General features: G+C 39.1%; 1 protein-coding gene across 2 annotated transcripts in view; it reads left to right on the forward strand.

The window, feature by feature from the left end:
• spon1b (spondin 1b) overlaps positions 1 to 23094 on the forward strand; it is a 56542-nt gene that overhangs the window by 12517 nt on the left and 20931 nt on the right. For both annotated transcript variants that reach the window (XM_058074610.2, XM_058074609.2), the window contains exons 3-6: positions 1143 to 1276; positions 11128 to 11201; positions 12890 to 13012; positions 13556 to 13704. In XM_058074610.2, coding sequence (XP_057930593.2) covers positions 1143 to 1276; positions 11128 to 11201; positions 12890 to 13012; positions 13556 to 13704 — 480 coding nt within the window. The remainder of the gene's footprint in view (positions 1 to 1142; positions 1277 to 11127; positions 11202 to 12889; positions 13013 to 13555; positions 13705 to 23094) is intronic.

The following is a 23094-nucleotide window of genomic DNA, read 5'->3' on the forward strand; positions in this document are numbered from 1 at the left end:
TGCCTTTATTCGTCCCTCAGTGGGGAAATTTGCATTGCACAGCAGCAAGAGTACAGAATCAGTTAAGCAGTACAAAATACACAATATAGAAAAATAAACAATATAAACAACCCAAGTATTAACAAAATCAACAGTTTTCCCAGAGTTATATACAAATACAGTATGTAGATAATATGAAACGAGATGAGATACGTATATGACATATATGATGTGTTAATACATTGTTATATTTGTGTGGAGTTTGCATGTTCTCCCCGTGCATGCGTGGGTTTTCCTCCCACATTCCAAAAACATGCTAGGTTAATTGGCGACTCCAAATTGTCCATAGGTATGAATGTGAGTGTGAATGGTTGTTTGTCTACTCTATGTGCCCTGTGATTGGCTGGCGACCAGTCCAGGTTGTACCCCGCCTCTCACCTTAAGACAGCTGGGATAGGCTCCAGCACCCCCCGCGACCCTCGTGAGGATAAGCGGTAGAATAATAATAATTTGTTCAATACCGTTTTGCAATACAAGTCAATAAGCGACAGGGAACAACAAGCGGTAGCAACATCTCTGTGTGGAGTTTGCATGTTCTCCCGGGATTTTCTCCGGGTACTCCGGTTTCCTCCCACATTCCAAAAACATGCTAGGTTAATTGGCGACTCCAAATTGTCCAGAGGTATGAATGTGAGTGTGAATGGTTGTTTGTCTATATGTGCCCTGTGATTGGCTGGCGACCAGTCCAGGGTGTACCCCGCCTCTCGCCCGAAGACAGCTAGGATAGGCTCCAGCACCCTCATGATGATAAGCAGTAAAAAATGAACAAACAAACATTATGTCATAATGAAAACAACAACAGACACACATGTGTGTTTCAGCCCTTTGCATTGAGTTGTGGACTCCTATAGAGCAACTACACACAATAACCAACACAGAAAGATCTATTTCTCCCAGAATCTGCACCTATTCAGCTGTATTTCTTTGGATTTTGTGCTTCCCGTGCTAGCTTCCAGTGCTAGCTAAGCTAACTTAGCTTAGACATGTTGTTGACATGTTTTCATATATCTGACAGAAGGTGGCAAAGGAAGCCAAGATGGAATAAGTAAATAAATACATTAATTCATTTACTAAATAAAGATGTTTTGTTCTTTTTTTTTAAGATCATTGATGAAGAGGACACACAGTTCATGACCAACTGTCCCCCTGCAGTAACAGAGAGCACACCTCGCAGACGCACCAGGATCCAGGTTTACTGGACAGCGCCACCTACTGGGAGTGGTTGTGTCATACTGAAGTAAGTTTCTCCAAATCCTCAACATAAACCGGTAAGGGCAGAATAGATAGAAATGTTATTGTGTGATTTATTCTGCTTCCATTGTCCTGTTTTTTCGGATGATATATCTATGACGGTAATATGTCAAAAAGGTTTTATTAAGTGAGAACTTTAATTTTGTTATTGTTTTTTTTGCAAACCTTTTGAAGATATGAGCCCTTTTAAATGTGTTTAAATCAGTAGATTACCACCTATTGTATGCAACTGAATAATGGGTTTGTTTTTTGGGTACTTTGGACTCTTGTAGAGCAACTACACACAATAACCAACACGTAAAGCTTTCTAGTTCTTCCAGAATCTGCACCTATTCAGTTGTATTTCTTTGGATTTTTTGCTTCCACCCATGCACGCCCAGGAATTTTAAACAAATGTGGCTTTCCTTTACACCCAAAGAAACACTTTTTACCAGCCATTGCGAGCAATGTAAACACAGAAGCAGAGCCACGCCCATAAAAAAGCCTGATTGTCTGACATCACAAAGGAACAGTTTTGCAACGCCCTCTGAAACAGAGTATTTTGAGGCATCTCATACTTCTTTTGGGGCTCACGTCCAAATGCTCAAACCTCATTATTTGAAGGCTTTGGCATTGTTTAACACGATAATACAACATTCTAGCTGCATTTAGAGGTCAGAAAAGTGGAAAAAGCATAATTGGATCCCCTTTAAAACATAGGACAGTGTTCTATATTTGCCATTTTCACGTGGTTCAGGTGTTAAAACGACAACAAACTTGATGTAAGCAGGTTTTCTTTCACTTTCTTCACGACTTTGCCTTTCTCCTCCTGCATCGCTTCTTCCTCCAAACCTAAATTCCTGAGGAGAAAACTCTCCATGACTCTCACATGGCTGGGTGAGATGCTCCAACTTGCCTTTACCTCCCGTATACAACGCCAGCTGTTTGTCTAAATTTATTGGCTGCTTTCTCTTTTGACAGATGGCACACATCCATCTCCGTGTTTGTTGTCCGATAAATTTTGCTTTGCAGATAGCGGCATCTGTTATGCAAATTCACCTCCTATTACTGTCACTGTCTCCTCATCAGCAGAAAGATTCAACATCACCTAAAAGTTTCTGTCCTACTTCCTCTGCAACTTGGCGGTCTTTTTACTTGATTGATTCACTTTTTCCCCCGTGGCACAATATTCTAAATCATATTAATTATAGACAGAACCATTGTGCTATGTAACACACCTGTATCAACGGCACATTTACACTCAGAACGTTTGACTTGTTCATTTATTTTTAAAATGAATTACTGTACCTGTAATGCCATCCTTCAACATTGCTTCTATTTTTTTGTCTCACAAAAATTCATACAGTTCCAAGACATATAACCTAGTATGCTAATAAGACTAGTAAGACTTACTTAGTTGTTACTTGCTGGGAGAATTATAGCTGTTTTGCTATAAAAATGCTGGGTTGAGAAGAGAATGCATTCAGGATCGACTGTTGTTATTCCACTTGGTTTAAAAAAAAAAAGGCAAATAATCTTTGCAAAACTGCCAATCTGATTGATATAATGTCTTCGTCTATTTTGCCCATTTTGTACCAGATCTATCCATTTCTGTACCACTACAACTTAGAAGATTTCAGCATCAACTTTGACTACAAACCAGTTTCTCCAGGTGTCGATTATAAATTATTAGAAATAATGTATCGGTCCACTACAGAAAAATTGGAGGACCACTGACAAAATTGACTGTCTGACTTTTTGCATATGATAATTATTTTTCAGTCCAGTTAGTTAATAAACAGGAGTATGTCTACCTGCAGCACATATTTTCAGGAAAAACTATTATCGAAACTAAATATGCCTTGGTTTTCTCCGTTGGTGGAATTGAATAGTCAACTGAAGCATCCGCATGTTAGTCTGTGTGGAAAAATAGATAGTTTCTTTTACACTTGGGACAATTACAGACTGATTCCAGCCAGTCATCTTTGTGTGTGTAGTTTACTTGTTCATAGAATATACACACGATGAACAACGGCATATCTATCTCCTTTATTCCTCCAAATAGCGACTCTGATAATGTATTTGAGCACGCCATTTATGTATTTCTAAATGTTGTGCTTGTCTATTAAATAATTAAATAGAATTAAATATACAAAATATTTTAAAAAATATTCAAAAAAATATTTTAAAAAATATTCAAAAAAATATTCAAAAAAATGTAAAAAAAATATTCAAAAAATATAAAAAAAAATATAAAAAACAATAAATATAAAAAAAAGTGCCAGGACATTGATAGAAGAAGCTGAGATTGATTTCAAGAAAGAAGTCGTAGCAAGGAACAAAGATAGCGTTTGTTACATTGGGATTATAATGTAAATGTTCCAAGTTAACTGCAGAGGGAATGGTTTAACGGAGATACATTACAGAAAGTGAGCCAGGTCAGTGTGTTTGATGATGATTATACCTGCTGCTGAAGTTAGCAATAAAGTTTAAGTGAGCAAGAATATACGTAGCTCTTTAAGTTTAGTCATAGACAAGAGTGAAACAGCTTTTCCATCCCCTCATCACTGTTCACCAACATGTTTTCAATAAAGACAGAAGTTATGTTTATGATAGTTCATCTTTGTTATCTGCATGTGAAATTATTCTGTGCAAAAGGTGTTTTGTGTTAATATTTTTGGCTGTCTTGAATGGATTCATTGGTTTTGAGTCATTTCTTATTAGAAAAATTTGTTTTTTGTTGGACCTTTTGGAATAATTAATGACTAAAACCAAGGTTCCACTGGATATACTGATATCAGCAGTATTGGGTTGAGTTAATTTTAATGGAACAAAGAAATACACATGAAGTAACAGCCAGACTCAATAATAATTCTTTTGTGACTCTTTTGTTAAATGTCCATTTTGAATTTACACCGACTGATGCAAACGGCGGACAGCTGAAATAAGTCAGCTGTGAAACATGCCCGTCAGTTTTTTTTTTTTTTTTGGGCAAGTAGAAGATGTCAGCAACTTTTAAATAGCGCTCTCTCTGTCAAGTGTTGTCTCTGCTCAGCTCAGCCGCTGCCATTGGCATCGGAACTCATTGAGCACTCTCCTTGCACCTTGAGGGAGGAAGTCAAATGTCAGACCTTGCTGGCTGGCTGTTGCTTAACTCTTTTCAATCATCCAGTAGAACTGTCTACCTCCAAGGAAACAGCAAGTGCTGAGTCTCCCCGAGGGAAAGATGAACTTGGTGCTTGTTTTGACCAATTTTGAAAAACTTTTGTTGTACTTTCTTAGTTTCATTTTCTTACATTTGTTTCTTTTCTTTTGTTCATCACCTTAGATCTCTTTATTCTCTTTGAGAAAAAATGAAAACTTAAGTAAAATATCCTACATCCAGGTTTTAACAACCAAGTTATAGTAGTCTTTGTTTTTAGTTGTTATCTATTTGTTGTTTAATGGGTCACTTTCTTTATTTCCACAAAGCCCGCACTGTCTTGAAACCAGGACACCACAGTGCTGCATCTCATTTGCATACTAACAGTGATTGGATGTTTACTGAGGGGAGCCCCCGAGCCCCCGTTGGCATCATACATTAAGCTGCCGTCAGGTTGAGTTCCCATTACGCTTGACGTCTTTGATCTGACATCAGATGCGTTGGGACAATTAATACAAAAATATACATGCTGGTAAATAGTGCTGTGATTGTTTATTGCATTGAAATGTGCCTGACATTCTGGAAAAACCTGGCCGTGTGTGCGCTGTGCACCTGTCAGCCAATTTACCACTGCCGAAAACAGGCCAGATCGGAACAGGCCAACTTTTAGCGCACCTTCGGCGCACTGTTTTGTCACAAGATTTTCACTGCGCCAAGCTGAAAATGAGGACACCTCCAACTGGTGCGCTTCCACGGCCATCTCGGCACAGTCCGGTCTACCAAATGACCAAATTGTCTGTGCACATTGGGGCGTTGGACGAAATTACCACTGCATGGGGTGCGTCACACTCCCCCATCGTGCGCCACCCTGCGCTGCGCCATGAAAATTGAGCCCTTTATATTTAAATATTAAATTGCACATTCTTTCAACATTTTTACAGCAATAATTGATTTTTATAGAACTGTACTCTTTAAATGTAATTGACATCCAAAGTTAGTTATATTTTGGTCTGCATGATGAAACAAATAAATAAAAATGAACAGCATCTGTAATGTCGGTGCTTTCATCTATTGCAGCAGAAAATGGAAGAAATATCTGTTGATAGTTCTGATGCCCTCTCTGCATATTTGTTGTCAGATTAATGTTGGTAAATTCTTTTAATTTGGCGGGACACACAAGTTCTTCAGCCTTCATTCTGCATGTTTTAAAAAAACACCACTGGAATACAGTTTTCAGACCAATAATATTTCATTAGAAATTAGATTGCTTCATCAAAAAATATCTTCTCTCTCTTCTCAGTTTTCCATGCAAAATGTCATATTTTTTTGGGGGGGGGGGGGGGTATTGTATTCCTTGAGCACCAACACATTGATAACATGATTTCAAACCAAGCAAGAAAGCTTGCTGAATGACGATGACACCAGAAAGAACGATGTGCAACAAGACGGCAGGAATGTGGCTGGGATCCATAAGAGAATAAATATTTAACTAAGTCCAGCTGTTTAATATTCCATTACCTTCTGAGACGTTGACTGTGTATATATGTTTGTGTTATTTATATAAATAGAGACATGTCGATTTACAGTGCATTAATTTGTTGTATAAACAGTCACCAAGGGTTATTAAGACTCATGCTAACTGTAATAAAATCTTTTGCATGTGGAATTTGTCATTGTGCAATCCATTTTTAGCCAAAGTCGTTCAAGGTTTATGTTGCCTTCAGGTTGATAGTTGAAGAATGCCAAACAATTAATTCTGAGACGTTGGTTCGATGAATTAATAAAAAATGTCAACTGATTGGATAGAACAACATACACTATGACATACATACACTGTACTAATTTACTAATGAGAAAACTTGACGAAGTGGGGGGTAAGTCACTGTTGATACGCTACACTGCTAATAGGGATGTCATACAACTTAATGTAAAAAGTATCCCTTTAAATTATCTAAATGTGAAAATAATAGCACATACCGTATTTTCTGGACTATAAGTCGCTCCGGAGTATAAGTCGCACAAGGCCAAAAATGCATAATTAGGTAGAAAAAAAACATACATAAGTCGACTGAAGTATAAGTCGCATTTTTTTTTACGTTTTTGTAATTTATTTTACAAACTACTTGACCAAAACAGACATTACGTCCTCTTGGAAGTCAGGTTCTAACAATAAAAGAATAGAGAACAGGCTGAATAGGTGTAAGATATGCTAACACAATGGTTATTCAGCTACACAAAAAATAAACATGAACAGAAAAAGTATCCAGTGTTTATGTGACAGTCGCTCTGGAGTATAAGTCGCAGGAACCGCCAACCTATGAAAAAAAGTGTGACTTATAGTCTGGAAAATACGGTAATTGTTGTTATGTCAACAAGCCAAAAACTCTGTCTTTGCCATCCACATGCATACGCTAAAGCCGAAGTTCACCAAAAGCTCAGTTTTTAAGGACAAAAAACTTTTTTTGCATTTGGATGAGAGGCCAAAACACATCGAAAAATGTGTTTTTAAAAAGCTTGCATTCGTGTGGACAGGGCTGAAGAAAGACTAGAGTTTCTTTATGAGCTCTTTTTGTAAGTACTGGCCACAACTACCAGAAGGACGCTGTGACCTTAAACACACTCACTAACACTTGTCCACACTCAAAGGACTGTAAGGAATTTGCTTGTGGAGGCAGAAAGTACATAAGATTAAAGTTCAAATGTGGCCTCTTTGAGAAAACTTTGCAGAGCATAATGAAACATATTGTTTTTGTACTGAGATAGAAACAAATATCATCTGTTTTGACACATATTGTTACATATAGGAATTGGTACTAGTTTTTTTTCTAAACCTAAACCGGAATGTTTGAAAATTTTGGCATAAACAGCAGGAATAGTTAACACAAAGAATATGCAGAATATGTGTGTGATGTTCAGAAATCTGCTGTTCATGAATGCACCACACTTGCCCTTACATGATCACTTCCTGTACAAGAAGTGGAACCTTTATGCTTGTGGTTAGCGTTGTTACTCTGTTCTAGAATGTCCGACTGTAACCGAAAGGTATGCTAACCGAATCAATGTATGCTAACATTTTGGACACTTGTGATGTAACTGTGTTAGTTAGCAAAAAAAGTTAGCAAACAATTAGCAAAACATGTAAACTCCACACAGAGAAGAATCACAGTTTGACTAATGCAGTTTATTAATAACACGACAGCACACTTTGTATTGTATGCTAACTGTATGTAAACTGATACTAAGAAATTTTGTATTTTTTTTTTATGTTAGTCGGAAAACATGCTAACCATGCTACTTATCGATCTAGCTAGCTACCGTAGATATTTACCCCTCTATCCAACATTACCAATGATTCTACAGTTGCTAAATTCCTTTAAAGGCTATTTTTCCCTTTTTCTAAACCATTCAACTACCTTGCCATAGTTCGATTCCATGTACTCTAACACTGTTTTTACCTTTGAATAATTTATCATGTTTTATACAGTATTTCCCCCGTAAGCTCATTTCCTGCACAAGCATGAAAGAAACAACATAAAAGGCAAACTTTGTTTTTCCCCATGTTGACAACATTTATTTTTACAGTCAGGACTTCTTTAAAGCCGATCAGTTTGTGCTCTCTTCTCCTCCCAAGATGAGCGACTTTGTGTTCAGGTAGTGTACACCATGTAGTGTTAGTCAGAAGAGATGTTGTGAAGATGGTCAATATATACTGTTTATATATTTGTACTTCCTACAGTCATGTCTTCAGAGATATGATTAATAGTGAGGGGGTAGAAAAGCTAAGAAGAACAAAATAGGGTGCGTGTTGGTTAGTTTGTTTGACAATGTGCTCTGTTTGGATAACAAATATAACATGCCAAGAAATATATCACAGAAAGGTTATATTCCACAAATGCAATACCAGTCCAACTCCCTGCAAGCACAATTTTAAAAGTGTAGCGTAGCTTCCAATTAGAGAGATATTAAACGTATCCTACGATTGAGCTGTCGCTCCCTTAGTCCCTTAGGTGTGATATTGAGAGACAGGCTGTCCGATACTATATATGCATGTTCTAGGACAGCGGTCTCAAACTCAATTTACCTGGGGGCCACTGGAGCTTGGGTCGGGGCAAGGCTGGGCCACATCAGGTTTTCAAAAAAAAAAACGCATTTATTAAAAACAGAAAAATATACAAACTTTTTCACTGCTTTGGTTCCAATTTTCTACAAGAAAAGCTCTGATAAAACATTCCACTGTTCTCAAATATCCTAATTTTTATTTTTCTGCACAAAATTAGATGAAAATAAATAAGCAAATCAAGAATAAAGAAAATCAATCTGTAATAAATAAATATAATAATAATAATAAAACGGCAAATAATAAAAACTTAAGAAACCACATATAGTTGGTGGGTAGACAAATAATTTTTTTCAGATTAAAATGAACAAAGCATTATTAGAGCCCTGTAGACATGACAAAACACGACTATAGTCACATTTATACTCTTTTTATTTACAACATATTGCGCAACTGCAGGGTCTTGAGACACATGCTAACTCGCAAACTAGAGAGCTAGCGACCTAAATGGTAGCCTTCAAGTTATTTCCTTTAAACTTAAATAGCCAAAAACTTACCACTTCCACACGGATAGGGAGGATAACTATTAACAGTTATTTAACCTTTAACATGAATATTAATCAAACTTAATAATTTTTTCTGGGTACATGATACCATACAGCATCCATATCAAACTTGCGCGGGCCGCACTAACATTAAACTTTCATATCAAAGCGGGGGCCTTGAACTTGTGTCCTGCGGGCCACATTTGGCCCGCGGGCCGCATGTTTGAGACCCCTGTTCTACGAGTTACCCAGCTCAAGTGGTGGTCATCTACTGAGTAGTAGTACTGACTCCATCAGACAGTCCAAAGACACTGTAGCATCTATTGTGTACTGTACTAGTCTACTACATTAAAGCATTCCATTAATTAATACACGCCAATAGACCATTGGCATTGAATGAAACTATTCTGTTCTGTAGAATAATCAATCAATTAAAGTGATAATGGTCTGTATATTGCACTTCTTTTTCAATTTCATGCCTAAGCAGTCAATCTTTTTGCACCATTTGCTCTGTTAGATTTACACAAGCAATATAACTAATATCTTCAGTCTCATATCTGCAGTTCCACCCCCTTGTGTACCGTCAATGTTTTGTAGTTCACTTTGTTCACTTTTATGTGTCTCTAATTGATCAAGCGCTGGCACATTGTTTCTACCATGCTGACAATAGGAAATAGAGTTCTATTGCAAAAACATAGAAGAAGTGGAAATGCAGGAAGCATCTGAGATTTAGTTTAAAACTGATTCATTGGAATGCCAATTGCAATCTGCATCCAGGAATTTTGGTAAGACTACTTTGTTGTTGCTTGGAATATGTACTGTAAAGGCCACTACCGTGTTTAGCCGCACTCGCTAAATTTATAATAAAAAAATACAAATTCGTACATATATACCGTATTTTACAAACTATAAGTCACACTATTTTTCAGGGGTTGGCTGTTCCTGCGACTTATACTCCAGAGCGTCTTATAAATGAAAAACTGTTTGTTACATAAACACTGGACACCTTTTTCTGTTCAAGTTTATTTTTTGTGTAGCTGAATAACCATTGTGTTAGCATATCTTACACCTATTCAGCCTGTTCTCTATTCTTTTATTAATGTTAGAACCTGTCTTCCAAGAGGACGTAATGTCTGTTTTGGTCAAGTAGTTAAAATAAATTACCCGCAAAAAATGTGACTTATACTCCGGAGCGATTTGTAGTCCAGAAAATACAGTAAGCCCACCTGATCATAAGCTTCACATCTCCACATCATAAAGGATTGTGTGGTCCATGAGTCTTTAAGGACCAGGCAGCTTTTTATTTGACAGGCGCCAATCACCAGCTATGAAAAAATTCACGACAAGCTTGTCAACCCATTGGAAATTGCAAAAGAACAAAAAAATTCACCACACAGCAATTTAACAATCAAAAGATGTACATACTAAATATACAAAAAAGTACCAATATGAGTTAAAAATGAAAAAATATATATAGTAAGGTATTCCCATAATGCATTGTATCAGAGCAAAACAATTAAATGGAGGACAAGTGACGTAGGAATTGGATGGATGGCGCTGTCCACCAGAGGAGCCAAGAGGGAGGCTGACATCATCGCAGGCAACAAGGAGTGAAGTACATGTAACGTCGATGCTGTTGTCATTGTGATGAGGAGTTGGTCAATAAATAATCGCTTTATTACGAAAACAAAACAGGACACTAAGCCAAAACCACATCAGCAAACTTAACTCTCTACTCTGAGCCATCCTCCTTCCGTACACACATAGTCAGGACAGATGTTGCGTTCAAAGACATTTGAAAACGGCAAAACTCTTCAACACTACATATCATTGCCAGGTGAATTAGAATCTTTGAGCATGTGAAAGGATCCACTCCTATTTCATTCTTGAATTCAGTGTTCATGTATTGCATTTATGTATTCTTATGTATTGTAATTTAATAACGACTCAGGGAACCTTCAGGGGATCCATTACCATTTCTGTCCACGGAAGAAGATTACACAAATAGGATTTTAGGGGGAAACAAAACAACGGTATTAGACACCAAATATCTGTTCTCACTGATCTCCCAAAATGTAATATTTTCTACTCTTTCTAATTCTTTCTGTCTGCAGGGCGAGCATTGTCCAGAAGAAAATCATCTATTTCCAAAATGAAGGCTCTCTTACCATCCGGCTCTGTGAGAAAGGTAATGACAGCTGCCCATCACTTTGTCATGGTCCTTACTCACTGCTCATTTAGTATCATCGGACAGCTACTCCCAGTTTTTTATGCTATTTTTAAAAATGAAGCGAATTGAATCAGATGGAAGCTGCGAGGACAACATGATCTCCTGTGGAAATATTCTTTAATATTTTACCACAGAGCTGTACTTCAGCTTTTAGCTTCCCTGTGAGGAGAAAGCCATGTCAGATCTACAACATTCCCGCCTGCCTTTTAGTAAACAATCCCTGAACAGTTGTAAGACAAAGAGATTATTGGACTTATCTCTGATGAATATGCTAATTTAAACAATGAAAACTAGAGCCAGGGCAAATAGTATTGCGACATAATCTCAGAAGGATTTGAGTCATTTTTTCACTGTCTTTTCCCATCCAAAATCTAATTTTATGGGCTATTATGCACGCAAGTCTGCCTCCCCCCCCCATTTCAATTTGCTGACAAGTTTAGTGCTTTAGAAGTTATACTCATCATGCAAGAACTTGGGATATAAAGCGATGAGTTCTTCAGAGTAATTTGGTCATTCATAAATTACAACACGCATCAACCTGTCTTTGCAAGACACTGGTCAAGGGCAGTTGTGAATATGTATGACACTGCTTCAAGGCTAAAGTCGTTTATATACCATTTAATACCAGGGATGGACTTAGAGGCCGATATGCATTTGTGTCAAAGTTAGCTGGAATAGTTGCTGGAATAGTCAAAGTTGCATGGAATATGATGGATTTTTGCTGTTCAGTTTTCCCTTTGCAATATTGTGGTCCACCTTTTTGTAGATTTTTCAATTTTGCACGTTTCTATTTAACAGCGTATGAACGTTTGTTGTGTTTCTGCGTCGCTGTGGTGTATTTGAGCGATCTATCGGTGCTCTGTCGTATGCGTGTTATTGTATTTACTACTGCTATCGTTAGAGGATGTTATATTTATACTTATGTGAGTGTTGAGGAAGGTTGAGCTGAGGAAAAGATGCCCTTACATTGTGTTCTGATTGGCTGTAAACCAATTAAATGTGAATTGATTTACTTCGTTCATCACTGCCATGTTTCCTTGTTGGGATCATGGTTGTATGATCGCTAGGGTGTCATTATGGAACACTGTAAATTCATCTTCAGCTCATGGAGGACTACGAAGAGGAGTAAAATATTACAACAGGGCGATATGTTTTAACAAAGATACAAAAACGCTACAGCTGAACCGCGCCGGGATGAGGCAATGAAATTTGAACTGTGTGAAAAATGTGAAAAAAATTGTACCTGTCTGAGAAAAGTGCATAGAGTGTATTGTGAGGGGCTCTACAGCCTTAAAACATATATAATAATTGCAACTTTGCAGATAAATGATAACACTGTATTTACGTATGTTAATATATGTTAACTTTAACTGTATTAGTACTTGGCCTTCAGAACTGGCCAAAATTGCAACTAATTGTTTGAGAGATGCCAAATACTACTGCCCAGCTGCCTTTGAGCAAGGCACCCACTCCCCTGGTCTCAGGTAAGGGGCCCTGTCCACCACGTTGGCATCTCTTTTTGCATGCCTTCACGTGTCTAGTACAAAATGATATACACAGCAGCAACCAAATTTCCCCTTGAGTGGTTATTATTATCAGCATCATAACTAATTGAATAAATGTGCATATCTTCTCTCTTTGTGCAGAGCGTGTGTTTGGTGAGGCGACAGCAGATCCTACCATGGAATGCTGTGCTTGTGGGACAGCCAAGTACCGACTCACCTTTTATGGAAACTGGTCAGAGAAGGTCCATCCCAAAGACTATCCCAGTGAGCTCAAACCACAAGCTTGCATGTCTTATATACTCTATGTGCACAGAGGTACTGTGCAATAAAATATGTACTCTCATAGTCATATCATGTACAATGTACTTGTAATACGACATAAAACATTTACAGTTATGTACAGTGAAGTGGATTGAAGTGTACAAAATAAATATACAGTACTGTTAAAGTAATGCAAGACCTTTTGAAGGTAAATAAATTCAATATTACTCAATAGAAAAAGAATTGATGGACGGATGGATTACTCAACAGTCAAGTCAGACCTCACCTCAGTAGCTCAGCTCAATAGATGCATTTGACTTATTGACGACGCAGGTAAGGTCACCATGACCCACAAGCAGCAAATGCAAGTGGAAACTCAGAATTTAGTGGTGTTCATTGCCAAGCACTCGCTGATTGGGATTTCAGGTCCTCTGTTTTCATTTGTGACCTTCATGTGTAAAGTGCTATTAGATGACTATTGTTGTGATTTGGTTAAAAAAAAACAACGTGAATTTCATGAATATGCAACTTTTTTCTGTTCCACAGGACGGGCCAACCATTGGTCAGCATTAATCGGTGCGTCCCACTCCAGAGGTTATGTGTTGTGGGAGTATGGAGGTTATGCCAGTGAGGGGGTTCGTCAGGTCGCTGAGTTTGGCTCCCCCATCAAAATGGAAGAAGAGATTCGGCAAAAGGTAGGTCGGGTTCATTTTACAGGTATTTTACTTTTTTTTTTTTTTTTTTTCTCATACTGTACTTTGTTCAACCCCAAAGTGGACTTCACTCAAGTGTTCATTAGATTTTGCTTGTAATGTGTACAATAATAAAAAAAACACAAAACTCAATGGTCGAAAGCTATAACAAGACACTTCCATTTCAGTATTGGGAAAAATATTTGTCAATTGAGGTGCATCACAATGCAGAATGTATACACTTCCTGTCTCTCACATGGAATGCGGACTGAGTAGGGAAAGTTGTAATCTAATAATGTAATATAGTAATCACATGGTATTGTTATTTCCTGTTTCTAAAACAAAGAAAAGCACTACTATGAATTGAAACAACAAAATGAATATTGACTAACCATTGGTACGATAATAGCATGGTTTGGTGTGTGTGTGTGTGTGTGTGTGTGTGATGGGCCAGCAGAGTGTTCTACGTATTTACTTCCTTTCATCATTGCTTCCGAACGTGGTTGGGAACTTGTACTGTCGATGTCAACTTAAATGTGCTATGTTGTAAAGTCATGAGGATATGCATTGATTCATCTGGGTCTCACTGTGCATCATTCTTTCCTCTCACTTTGTGCCTCCCTCTCTGTCGAGTGAAAGGTGTGTTCTGGCCATTTCCAGGAGAACAATAGAGTGTTGTCAGTTTTGGTTTGGACTGTTGTGTGCAAACATTAGGGGCTGACAGACAGTCCTAACTCCTCTCTTGGCTGCCTCTGCCTGTCTTTGTCTTGGTATTAAGTACCACAACACAATGGAAACTTCAGTCTGGTTTTTCATGGAATTAAATAACTTTATTATAGCCTGAATTCTATGTTTTGCATTGATACGTTTGAACAAATAGTGGCTTTACAACTTTCATTCATTCATTCATTTTCTACTGCTTATCCTCACAAGGGTCGCGGGCGTGCTGGAGCCTATCCCGCGAGAGGCGGCGTACACGCTGGACTGGTCACCAGCCAATCATAGGGCACATATAGACAAACAACCATTCACACTCACATTCATACCTATGGACAATTTGGAGTCGCTAATTAACCTAGCATGTTTTTGGAATGTGGGAGGAAACCGGAGTACCCGAAGAAAACCCACGCATGCACGGGGAGAACATGCAAACTCCACACAGATGCCCGAGCGGGGAATCGAACCTGAGTCTCTGAGCTGTGTGGCCTGCACGCTAACCACTCCAAAACCGTGCAGCCATGTTGTTATTTTTAACGTTATTATTTTTTGTATTCATGTCATTTGGAGACATTCATTCCTTCATTCATTCATTTTCTACTACTTATCCTCACGAGGGTCGTGGGCGTGCTGGAGCCTATTCCAGCTGTCTTCGGACGAGAGGCGGGGTACACGCTGGACTGGTCGCCAGCCAATCACAGGGCACATATAGACAAACAACCATTCACACTCACATTCATACCTTTGGACAATTTGGAGTCGCCAATTAACCTAGCATGTTTTTGGAATGTGGGAGGAAACCGGTGAAAACCCACGCAAGCACGGGGAGAACATGCAAACTCCACACAGAGATGGCCGAGGGTGGAACGAACTCGGGTCTCCTAGCAGTGTAGCCTGTGCAACAACCACTCATCCACCGTCTAGCCGGCTTTACAACTTATAAATAACAAAATACTTATACACCTGTCAGTTATTTGCAACAATTCAATGGCCTTAGAATATCTGTACAACTGCTTCTTGTCGAAGTGTTTTCACTTATTAACTGTGAGTGAGCTACAATTTCAATTCACTTGAAGCCTTTGGAAGCTTCAAGTTCAACCTGGGTAAAAACCTGAGCCTTTAATAAAGGTGAATAGTTGACACGGGTCATTAATGCCCATTTTAGTCGAGAATCCCGACTATCCCCAGGAGCAATCAGCTGTGGTGATGTGCGGCCAAAGCCTTAAAAAAAGCTGTCTATGCTGACCTCCAATTGTCTTACTATCGCAGGAATAAAGCTGACACAACACCGGCAGAGACAGAAAGAGACAACAAAGGAAACCGGACGACTTTAAACACAACATGATGCAATATGTGCTCCTGTAAACTTTACGGTTGTTGCAATGCTCTACAGAAACACATTTTAGTGTCAAACAAAGTCAACATCCAGGAATTAATTCCACATTAGATGATTCATGGTGTACATAACTTCCAGGACAATAACTAGTATAGCTGACTTAGTTGATAAAAAGTTAAGGAAACATGATCAAGTTATGTTTATGGGCTTGCTATTACATGTTCAACCAGGCCACCAATCAAAAGAACACAGCACAGGGCCTAACATGCACCAGCACATCACCAAAACATCTAATGAACATCGTTTTCCATAGCTTCAGGCACTTCATATTTCTGTTCTGGCACAAATTGCCCTTGCTATTACTGTGTGGGTTTTTTTCAGGTATTTAAAAAAAAACCCAAAAATGTATGTTAGTTTAATTGGAGACTATGTCTATAGCGGTGAATATGAATGTAAATGGGTGTCTATATGCACCATGCCATTGACTGGTGAGGTGCAGGGTGGCTCCCTTCTCGCTTGAAGTTAACTGGGATAGACTGCAGCTCACCCATGATGCATGAATGATTGGCTCCATCTAAACCCAAAGGCAGCATACATACATGGCTCCCACAGTGCAAGGATTCTTATGTAATTTCTGTAGTTTCCACTGTAAAATCCACTGTATTTATATAGCACATTTTATATACAGAGTTTCCAAAGTGCTGCACAGACTAGTAAAATAAAAAGTAAAAATAAAATACAATAAATAAAGGTTCAAACAGGTCGAGTGGTTAGCGCGCAGACCTCACAGCGAGGAGACCAGGGTTCAATTCCACCCAATACCATCTCTGTGTGGAGTTTGCATGTTCTCCCCGTGCATGCGTGGGTTTTCTCCGGGTACTCTGGTTTCCTCCCACATTCCAAAATAACATGCTAGGTTAATTAGCGACTCCAAATTGTCCATAAGTATGAATGTGAGTGTGAATGGTTGTTTGTTTATATGTGCCCTGTGATTGGCTGGTGACCAGTCCAGAGTGTACCCCGCCTCTCGCCCGAAGACAGCTGGGATAGGCTCCAGCACCCCCCGCGACCCTTGTGAGGAAAAAGCGGTAGAAAATGAATGATGATGAATAGATATTAAAATATTAAAAACAAGAAGCAAAGCAATAAAAGTATAAAAAATAAAACCAATTAAAATAAAAAGAAAGAACTAAAAGACACAGGATCATACGACTCACTCCGAGTTAAAAGCCAGAGAATAAAAGTGGGTTTCAAGACGATGTCGGGGGCCTTTATTTGGGAGGGGAGAGAGTTCCATAGCTTGGGGCCAACCACAGAAAAAGCTCACACCACAAGTTGGAGATAGCCCTCGGACCTAAGTGACCGCGCTGGAGAGTAAATTTGGATGAGGTCCGAGATGTATTTGGGGGTCAGCCCATTCAACGCCTTAAAAACCAAAAATAAATTTTTAAAATCAATCCTAAAGCGAACAGGCAATAATAAGTCCAAAGCGATGTCTACTAGTTAGCAATTCCGTCTCGCACACTGTCCGTGCTTAATATTTTCTAGTTTATACCTCCTTCTTGGTCTTTCCGCCTTCTCTTTCTGCAAGAGTAAGTTAATATATACAATATGGAATATAGAAAATAGAGAAATTAATAAAGCTGTTGCGTGACGCGGGACAAAATATTGCCACGACTGCTTCAAGGATGCGGGGAATGATACTAACAACACATAAGTATACAGGAACAATGTATGTTGTGTTTAATGTTTTTGGGCACTAGGCGTGTAAATACGTTGTGTGGAAGAGTGCCAATCCACACCATATTTGGTCACAAATTGCTTTCAAGTGCCTACTTTATGTGGAAACAGAATGCAAAATAGTGTACAAACTAATTTTCACGCTTTTCAGTTGAGCCATAAATAAATTAATAAATTAAATAAAAATAAAAACACGCATTGCCACAGCAAATTACGGGACCATGTGGAAGCAAAATGGCCGTAACACTGCTTTAAGCTTGTATTCATACAGTATCACCAGAATCAGAATTATTAATGTACACTACAAGTCAAAAGTTTGGAGAGTGTTCTTCATTCAATAGCATGAGGAAGTGATTGGTAATAATTTACATTCATAATATATAATCATGAATCCAACTGCAATCATGAATTGATTTAAATGTCATATGCAAACACCGATACTGGATAAGACAAAAACCCTGTCTTGCTTAATTAATGTCAAGTGTAAAATGTCATGGTTTCGTCCAGCTGAGATTACACAGCCAAATATCAAGAGCTGCTGGCCAAAGCCATTTGTTTCAAACTTGTCTTCTTTCAAATATGCTGCTCAGCTGTTTCTTGTAGTTGTGCTCATGAAAATGCCATTAGATTAGATTCCTTTTTTAAACTAAGTCGTAACAGAAGTATAAAGATAAGTCCGCACACAGTCACAGTGGTTCTTTCCAGAGTGTTGCCTCTCAGGGATAAATTGCTGATGATGACCTTACATAAAAATGTCGCACTTTTGAGGGGAAAAAAATGTCAAATGTGTCACAGTGACCTTCCCAGGCTATAGAAGTTGGTCATTTCATCCATAAATGTCTCCATATTGTTTACATTTTATTTATTTATGTATTCATTCATTTTTTTTAATGTTACTTGCGGCTGCACGGTAGGGAGTGGTTAGCACGCAAGTCTCACAGCTAGAGGACTCAAGTTCAATTCCATCAATCCGCCATCTCTGTGTGGAGTTTGCATGCGTGGGTTTTCTCCGGGTACTCCGGTTTCCTCCCACATTCCAAAAACATGCTAGGTTAATTGGTGACTCCAAATTGTCCATAGGTATGAATGTGAGTGTGAATGGTTGTTTGCCTATATGTGCCCTGTGATTGGCTGCCGATTGCTGCACCTCAGCGACCCTCGTGAGGATAAGCGGTAGAAAATGAATGAATGAATGAATGTCTCCAAATGACATAAATAATTAAAAAAAATAAATAACAGCATGGATGCACGGTTAGCGCGCAGGCCACACAGCTCAAAGATTCAGGTTCGATTCCCCGCTTGGGCATCTCTGTGTGGAGTTCGCATGTTCTCCCTGTGGGTTTTCTCCATTCCAAAAACATTGGCGACTCCAAATTGTCCATAGGTATGAATGTGAGTGTGAATGGTTGTTTGTCTATATGTGCCCTGTGATTGGCTGGCGACCAGTCCAGGGTGTTCCCCGCCTTTTGCCCGAAGACGGTTGGGATAGGCTCCAGCACCCCCCTGCGACCCTCGTGAGGATAAGCAGTAGAAAATGAATGAATGTTACTTGCGCTGGGCTTTTACTATATCCACCTTCATTTACACTCATTGCTTTCCTTATTCTCCTTATTATTTTTTTTCTCTATTCTTTCTTCTCTCCATCCCATGTTATTTTCTTCATTTGTTTGCTCTTTTCCTCGCACATCACAAATATATGAAATTAGTTTTTACTGACCAAGAAGAGAGTGCTATCCTTCAGCTTCATATCGCTTCTCAAAACACTTGACAGGAAATTGCTGCAAAAAGTGCCAAAGATACACACAGGCAGATAGGCAAAAACACACAATCAGACACACAGAAGCTCTTTGGCGCACATCTTTATTGCTTCTCAAGAAAGTAAAAATGACACAACTAACCGACAAAAAGCGACATAAGAATCTTCTCCTTCCTACTTGTCACATGGTTGTCACCCCTCAGATTGAGAGCAAGGACAGTCCTGCTGAATAAAGAACTCTTTCCGTCTCTATGTGCATGTTCACAAACCACCGCTGTCAACATTTTACATGCTGCTCAGAGTATTTGTTTCTTTGTGGTGCTACTCAAAAAGCCTCAGCAAGGATTTTTTTTCAGCCTTCTTCGTTGTTTGCCGGAAATACTCTTGGTATGTGGCCTTCATTGTTGTGCTGCTCTTTTTTTTCCTCCTCCTTTCCTCCCATTTATATTTCATTGTTCTCATCGCAAAGATTACATAATGAAAAGCTGTCCGAATTCATATTTTAATTGGCTTTGATTATGCTTTGTTTTGGAAGTGTTAATCCCTTTTTTTTTTACTTATACAAAGGAATCCTGTACTTTCAGTCAGTTTATTGAACAAATATCATAGTTTAATTAAGTAAAGGTCTCTCGGATTGGCTGATTGGTGATACATCAAACCATTCATTCATTCATTCATTTTCTACTACTTATCCTCACAAGGGTTACAGGGAGTGCTGGAGCCTATCCCAGCTGTCTTCGGGCGAGAGGCAGGGTCCACCCTGGACTGGTCGCCAGCCAATCACAGGGCACATATAGACAAACAACCATTCACACTCACATTCATACCTATGGACAATTTGGAGTCGCTAATTAACCTAGCATGTTTTTGGAATGTGGGAGGAAACCGGAGTACCCGGAGAAAACCCACGCATGCACGGGGAGAACATGCAAACTCCACACGATGTTCGAGGGTGGAATCGAACTTGGGTCTCCTAGCTGTGCGGCCTGCACGCTAACCACTTCATCCGCCATGCAGCCTCATTTATACATTTCATTCATCATTGTTTTCTACATGTAAAACTATAATTATCCTTTATAAAATGTGTTTTTGTCAATATTTTTGTGTGTGGATGGATTCAATGAAAAAACATTGCTTCAGTTTTTGTACATTTTTTGCACCAGTTTTCATCGCGGCCCTTTGGAATAGGTTAATTACAAAAACATGGGTTCCACTGTCTTGCTGTGACGCCTGCGCGCTAACCACACGTCCGCCGTGCAGCCCTACATCAAACCACTGCTTACTGAGTCACACACAGCCGCACTAGCATGCTCTGCTAAACTAAAGGCTTGGTATTTGTGAGTAGGTGCCACCAGGAATTTGTTTTTTTTTTTTGGCTAATTTGGCAATTCTGGAAATCATAGAGCCCTAGTTTTAGCTTTTAGGAATGGTTCCTGTGTACCTTTCCTACACGGGTCTACAGATGTAAACTAGAGACTCTACTGAATCCTGCATTGGTACATTTGTATTTTATAAACGTGGTGATTAATGTGGAGTGTCCGTTCAGTAAATTAAGATAAATACTAGAGACTGTAACGCAGTTCTTGTAACACAGGTAAACATGCCAAAATATGGGATTATTAAATTGCACACTAGTGTAATTTATGTGATGAAACCTTGTTTATTTTTGTGGATTTGCATCAGTTTTTTTTGAGAATCGATAATATGTTAGGGCGGCACGGCGGTCTAGTGGTTAGCGCGCAGACCTCACAGCTCGGAGACCAGGGTTCAATTCCATCCTCGGCCATGTCTGTGTGGAGTTTACATGTTCTCCCCGTCCATGCGTGGGTTTTCTTGTTTCAAACTTGTCTTCTTTCAAATATGCTGCTCAGCTGTTTCTTGTAGATAAAGATAAGTATAAAGATAAGTCTGCACATAGTCACAGTGGTTCTTTCCAGAGTGTTGCCTCTCATACATAAAACATAAAAATGTTGCACTTTTGAGGGAAAATGATGTCAAATGTGTCACAGTGACCTTCCCAGGCTATAGAAGTTGGTCATTTCATCCATAAATGTCTCCATATTGTTTACATTTTATTCTTTGTATTCATTCATTTTTTTTAATGTTACTTGCGGCTGCACGGCGGACGAGTGGTTAGCACGCAAGCCTCACAGCTAGGAGACTCAAGTTCAATTCCATCAATCTGCCATCTCTGTGTGGAGTTTGCATGCGTGGGTTTTCTCCGGGTACTCCGGTTTCCTCCCACATTCCAAAAACATGCTAGGTTAATTGGTGACTCCAAATTGTCCATAGGTATGAATGAGAGTGTGAATGGTTGTTTGTATATATGTGCCCTGTGATTGGCTGGCGACCAGTTCAGGGTGTACCCCGCCTCTCGCCCAAAGACAGCTCGGATAGGCTCCAGCACCCGCGTGACCCTCGTGAGGATAAGCGGTAGAAAATGAATGAATGAATGAATGATAATGTGTTATGATATATGTATGATCATGCCAAAAAGCAGGTTGTTATTGATGCATATGTCATGCTTGAGGGCGGTCCATCACAAGTTGACTTCAATAAAAATGCTGCTGTTGCCATCAGCATTAAAGTGCAAGGATGCAATATTGATGATTTGACAGTCTGCTGTCAGTTGCGCTATATTTGGAATTGTCGTCACTCGTCTCGGAGAACAAGAGGTGCGTGGGAAAGGAGAAACGCTGTTCAGCACAGTGATTTGTCTTTGTGTGTATACTGTACATTGGTGCGTCAGCCAAAGTATGATATGAGCCCACATCGAAGTATCATGTGGTGCTAACATAATAGCTTTGTTGAAAAAGAGTATATTTGAAAGTAGTTAGCTGAAGTGGTGACGTTAGAACTTCCACACACATATACTCCCACCCACAGTCCTGTGCAAACACTCACAGGGTCTTGCGGGAGTTTGAGAACGCCTGTGTCAGGCTGAGTCTCACAATTGACTCTAATTGGCTACAGGAGGGAGACAAGCGACCAAATCAGGCAAGGATGAAGACTGTCAGCCAGGACAGAGTCTCCTTATTGTTTCAAAGACATTTCCTGTACAGTAACAAACGTATGTCGGCTTGTATTTTGATGTTGATTATTTAGGTAATGGTTGCAATTGTAAGAACAAAGACGTCCAAACCATAACTATGTGAACATGGAGCACTGCAAATGCAGACAATAGCCATGTTTACATGGACCCAAATATTCCAATTCCATTCAGGTTATTTGCTCAAACGGAAAGAATGTAACCTTTGTATACACCTCATTCCGAAAGAAAAGTGCCAATCCGAATGAATATATAATCGGATTCACAGGGGTGGAATATTCCTTTCCCCAATCCGATTGAGGTATCTTGTACCCGCTCAATCGGAAAGTTGGCAGACTGCGTTTTTCTTTGTGGTGTTTTTCTTCTTTCGTGTGCATTAGCGCCATCTGTGGAACAGAATCTAAACCCTTCTATACACCATTCACAAGTCCAGTTTTATTAAAAAAGAAAATACATATCTATATAAAACATGTGCCGAGATTAATTATAAAATATTAGCAAGATTGAACTTTATCTTTTCCTGTTCCCAGGTGCGTTTATTCAGCGAATGCTGAGATATGACGTAACACGCAGCTGTTCTTCGATTTAAAAAAAAAATGGAGGCGAGCAATCGGCATTGGACTGCTAAGGAAAGTTTGTTTTTGATTCAAACTAAATTTCAATACTGAACAAACGAAAAACTGGCAATACGGAGTTATTCCAACAAGTGAAATAAAAACTCGAGGAAGTCGGTATCACGTGATGTTGGTGTTTACGCTTTACTGCGCATGCCCCATTGACTATTCTGGTTGATTA

This window comes from Doryrhamphus excisus, linkage group LG1, assembly GCF_037039965.1.
Source record: "Doryrhamphus excisus strain RoL-2023G ecotype Guam linkage group LG1, RoL_Dexc_Guam_v1.1, whole genome shotgun sequence".
Lineage (NCBI taxonomy): Eukaryota > Metazoa > Chordata > Actinopteri > Syngnathiformes > Syngnathidae > Doryrhamphus > Doryrhamphus excisus.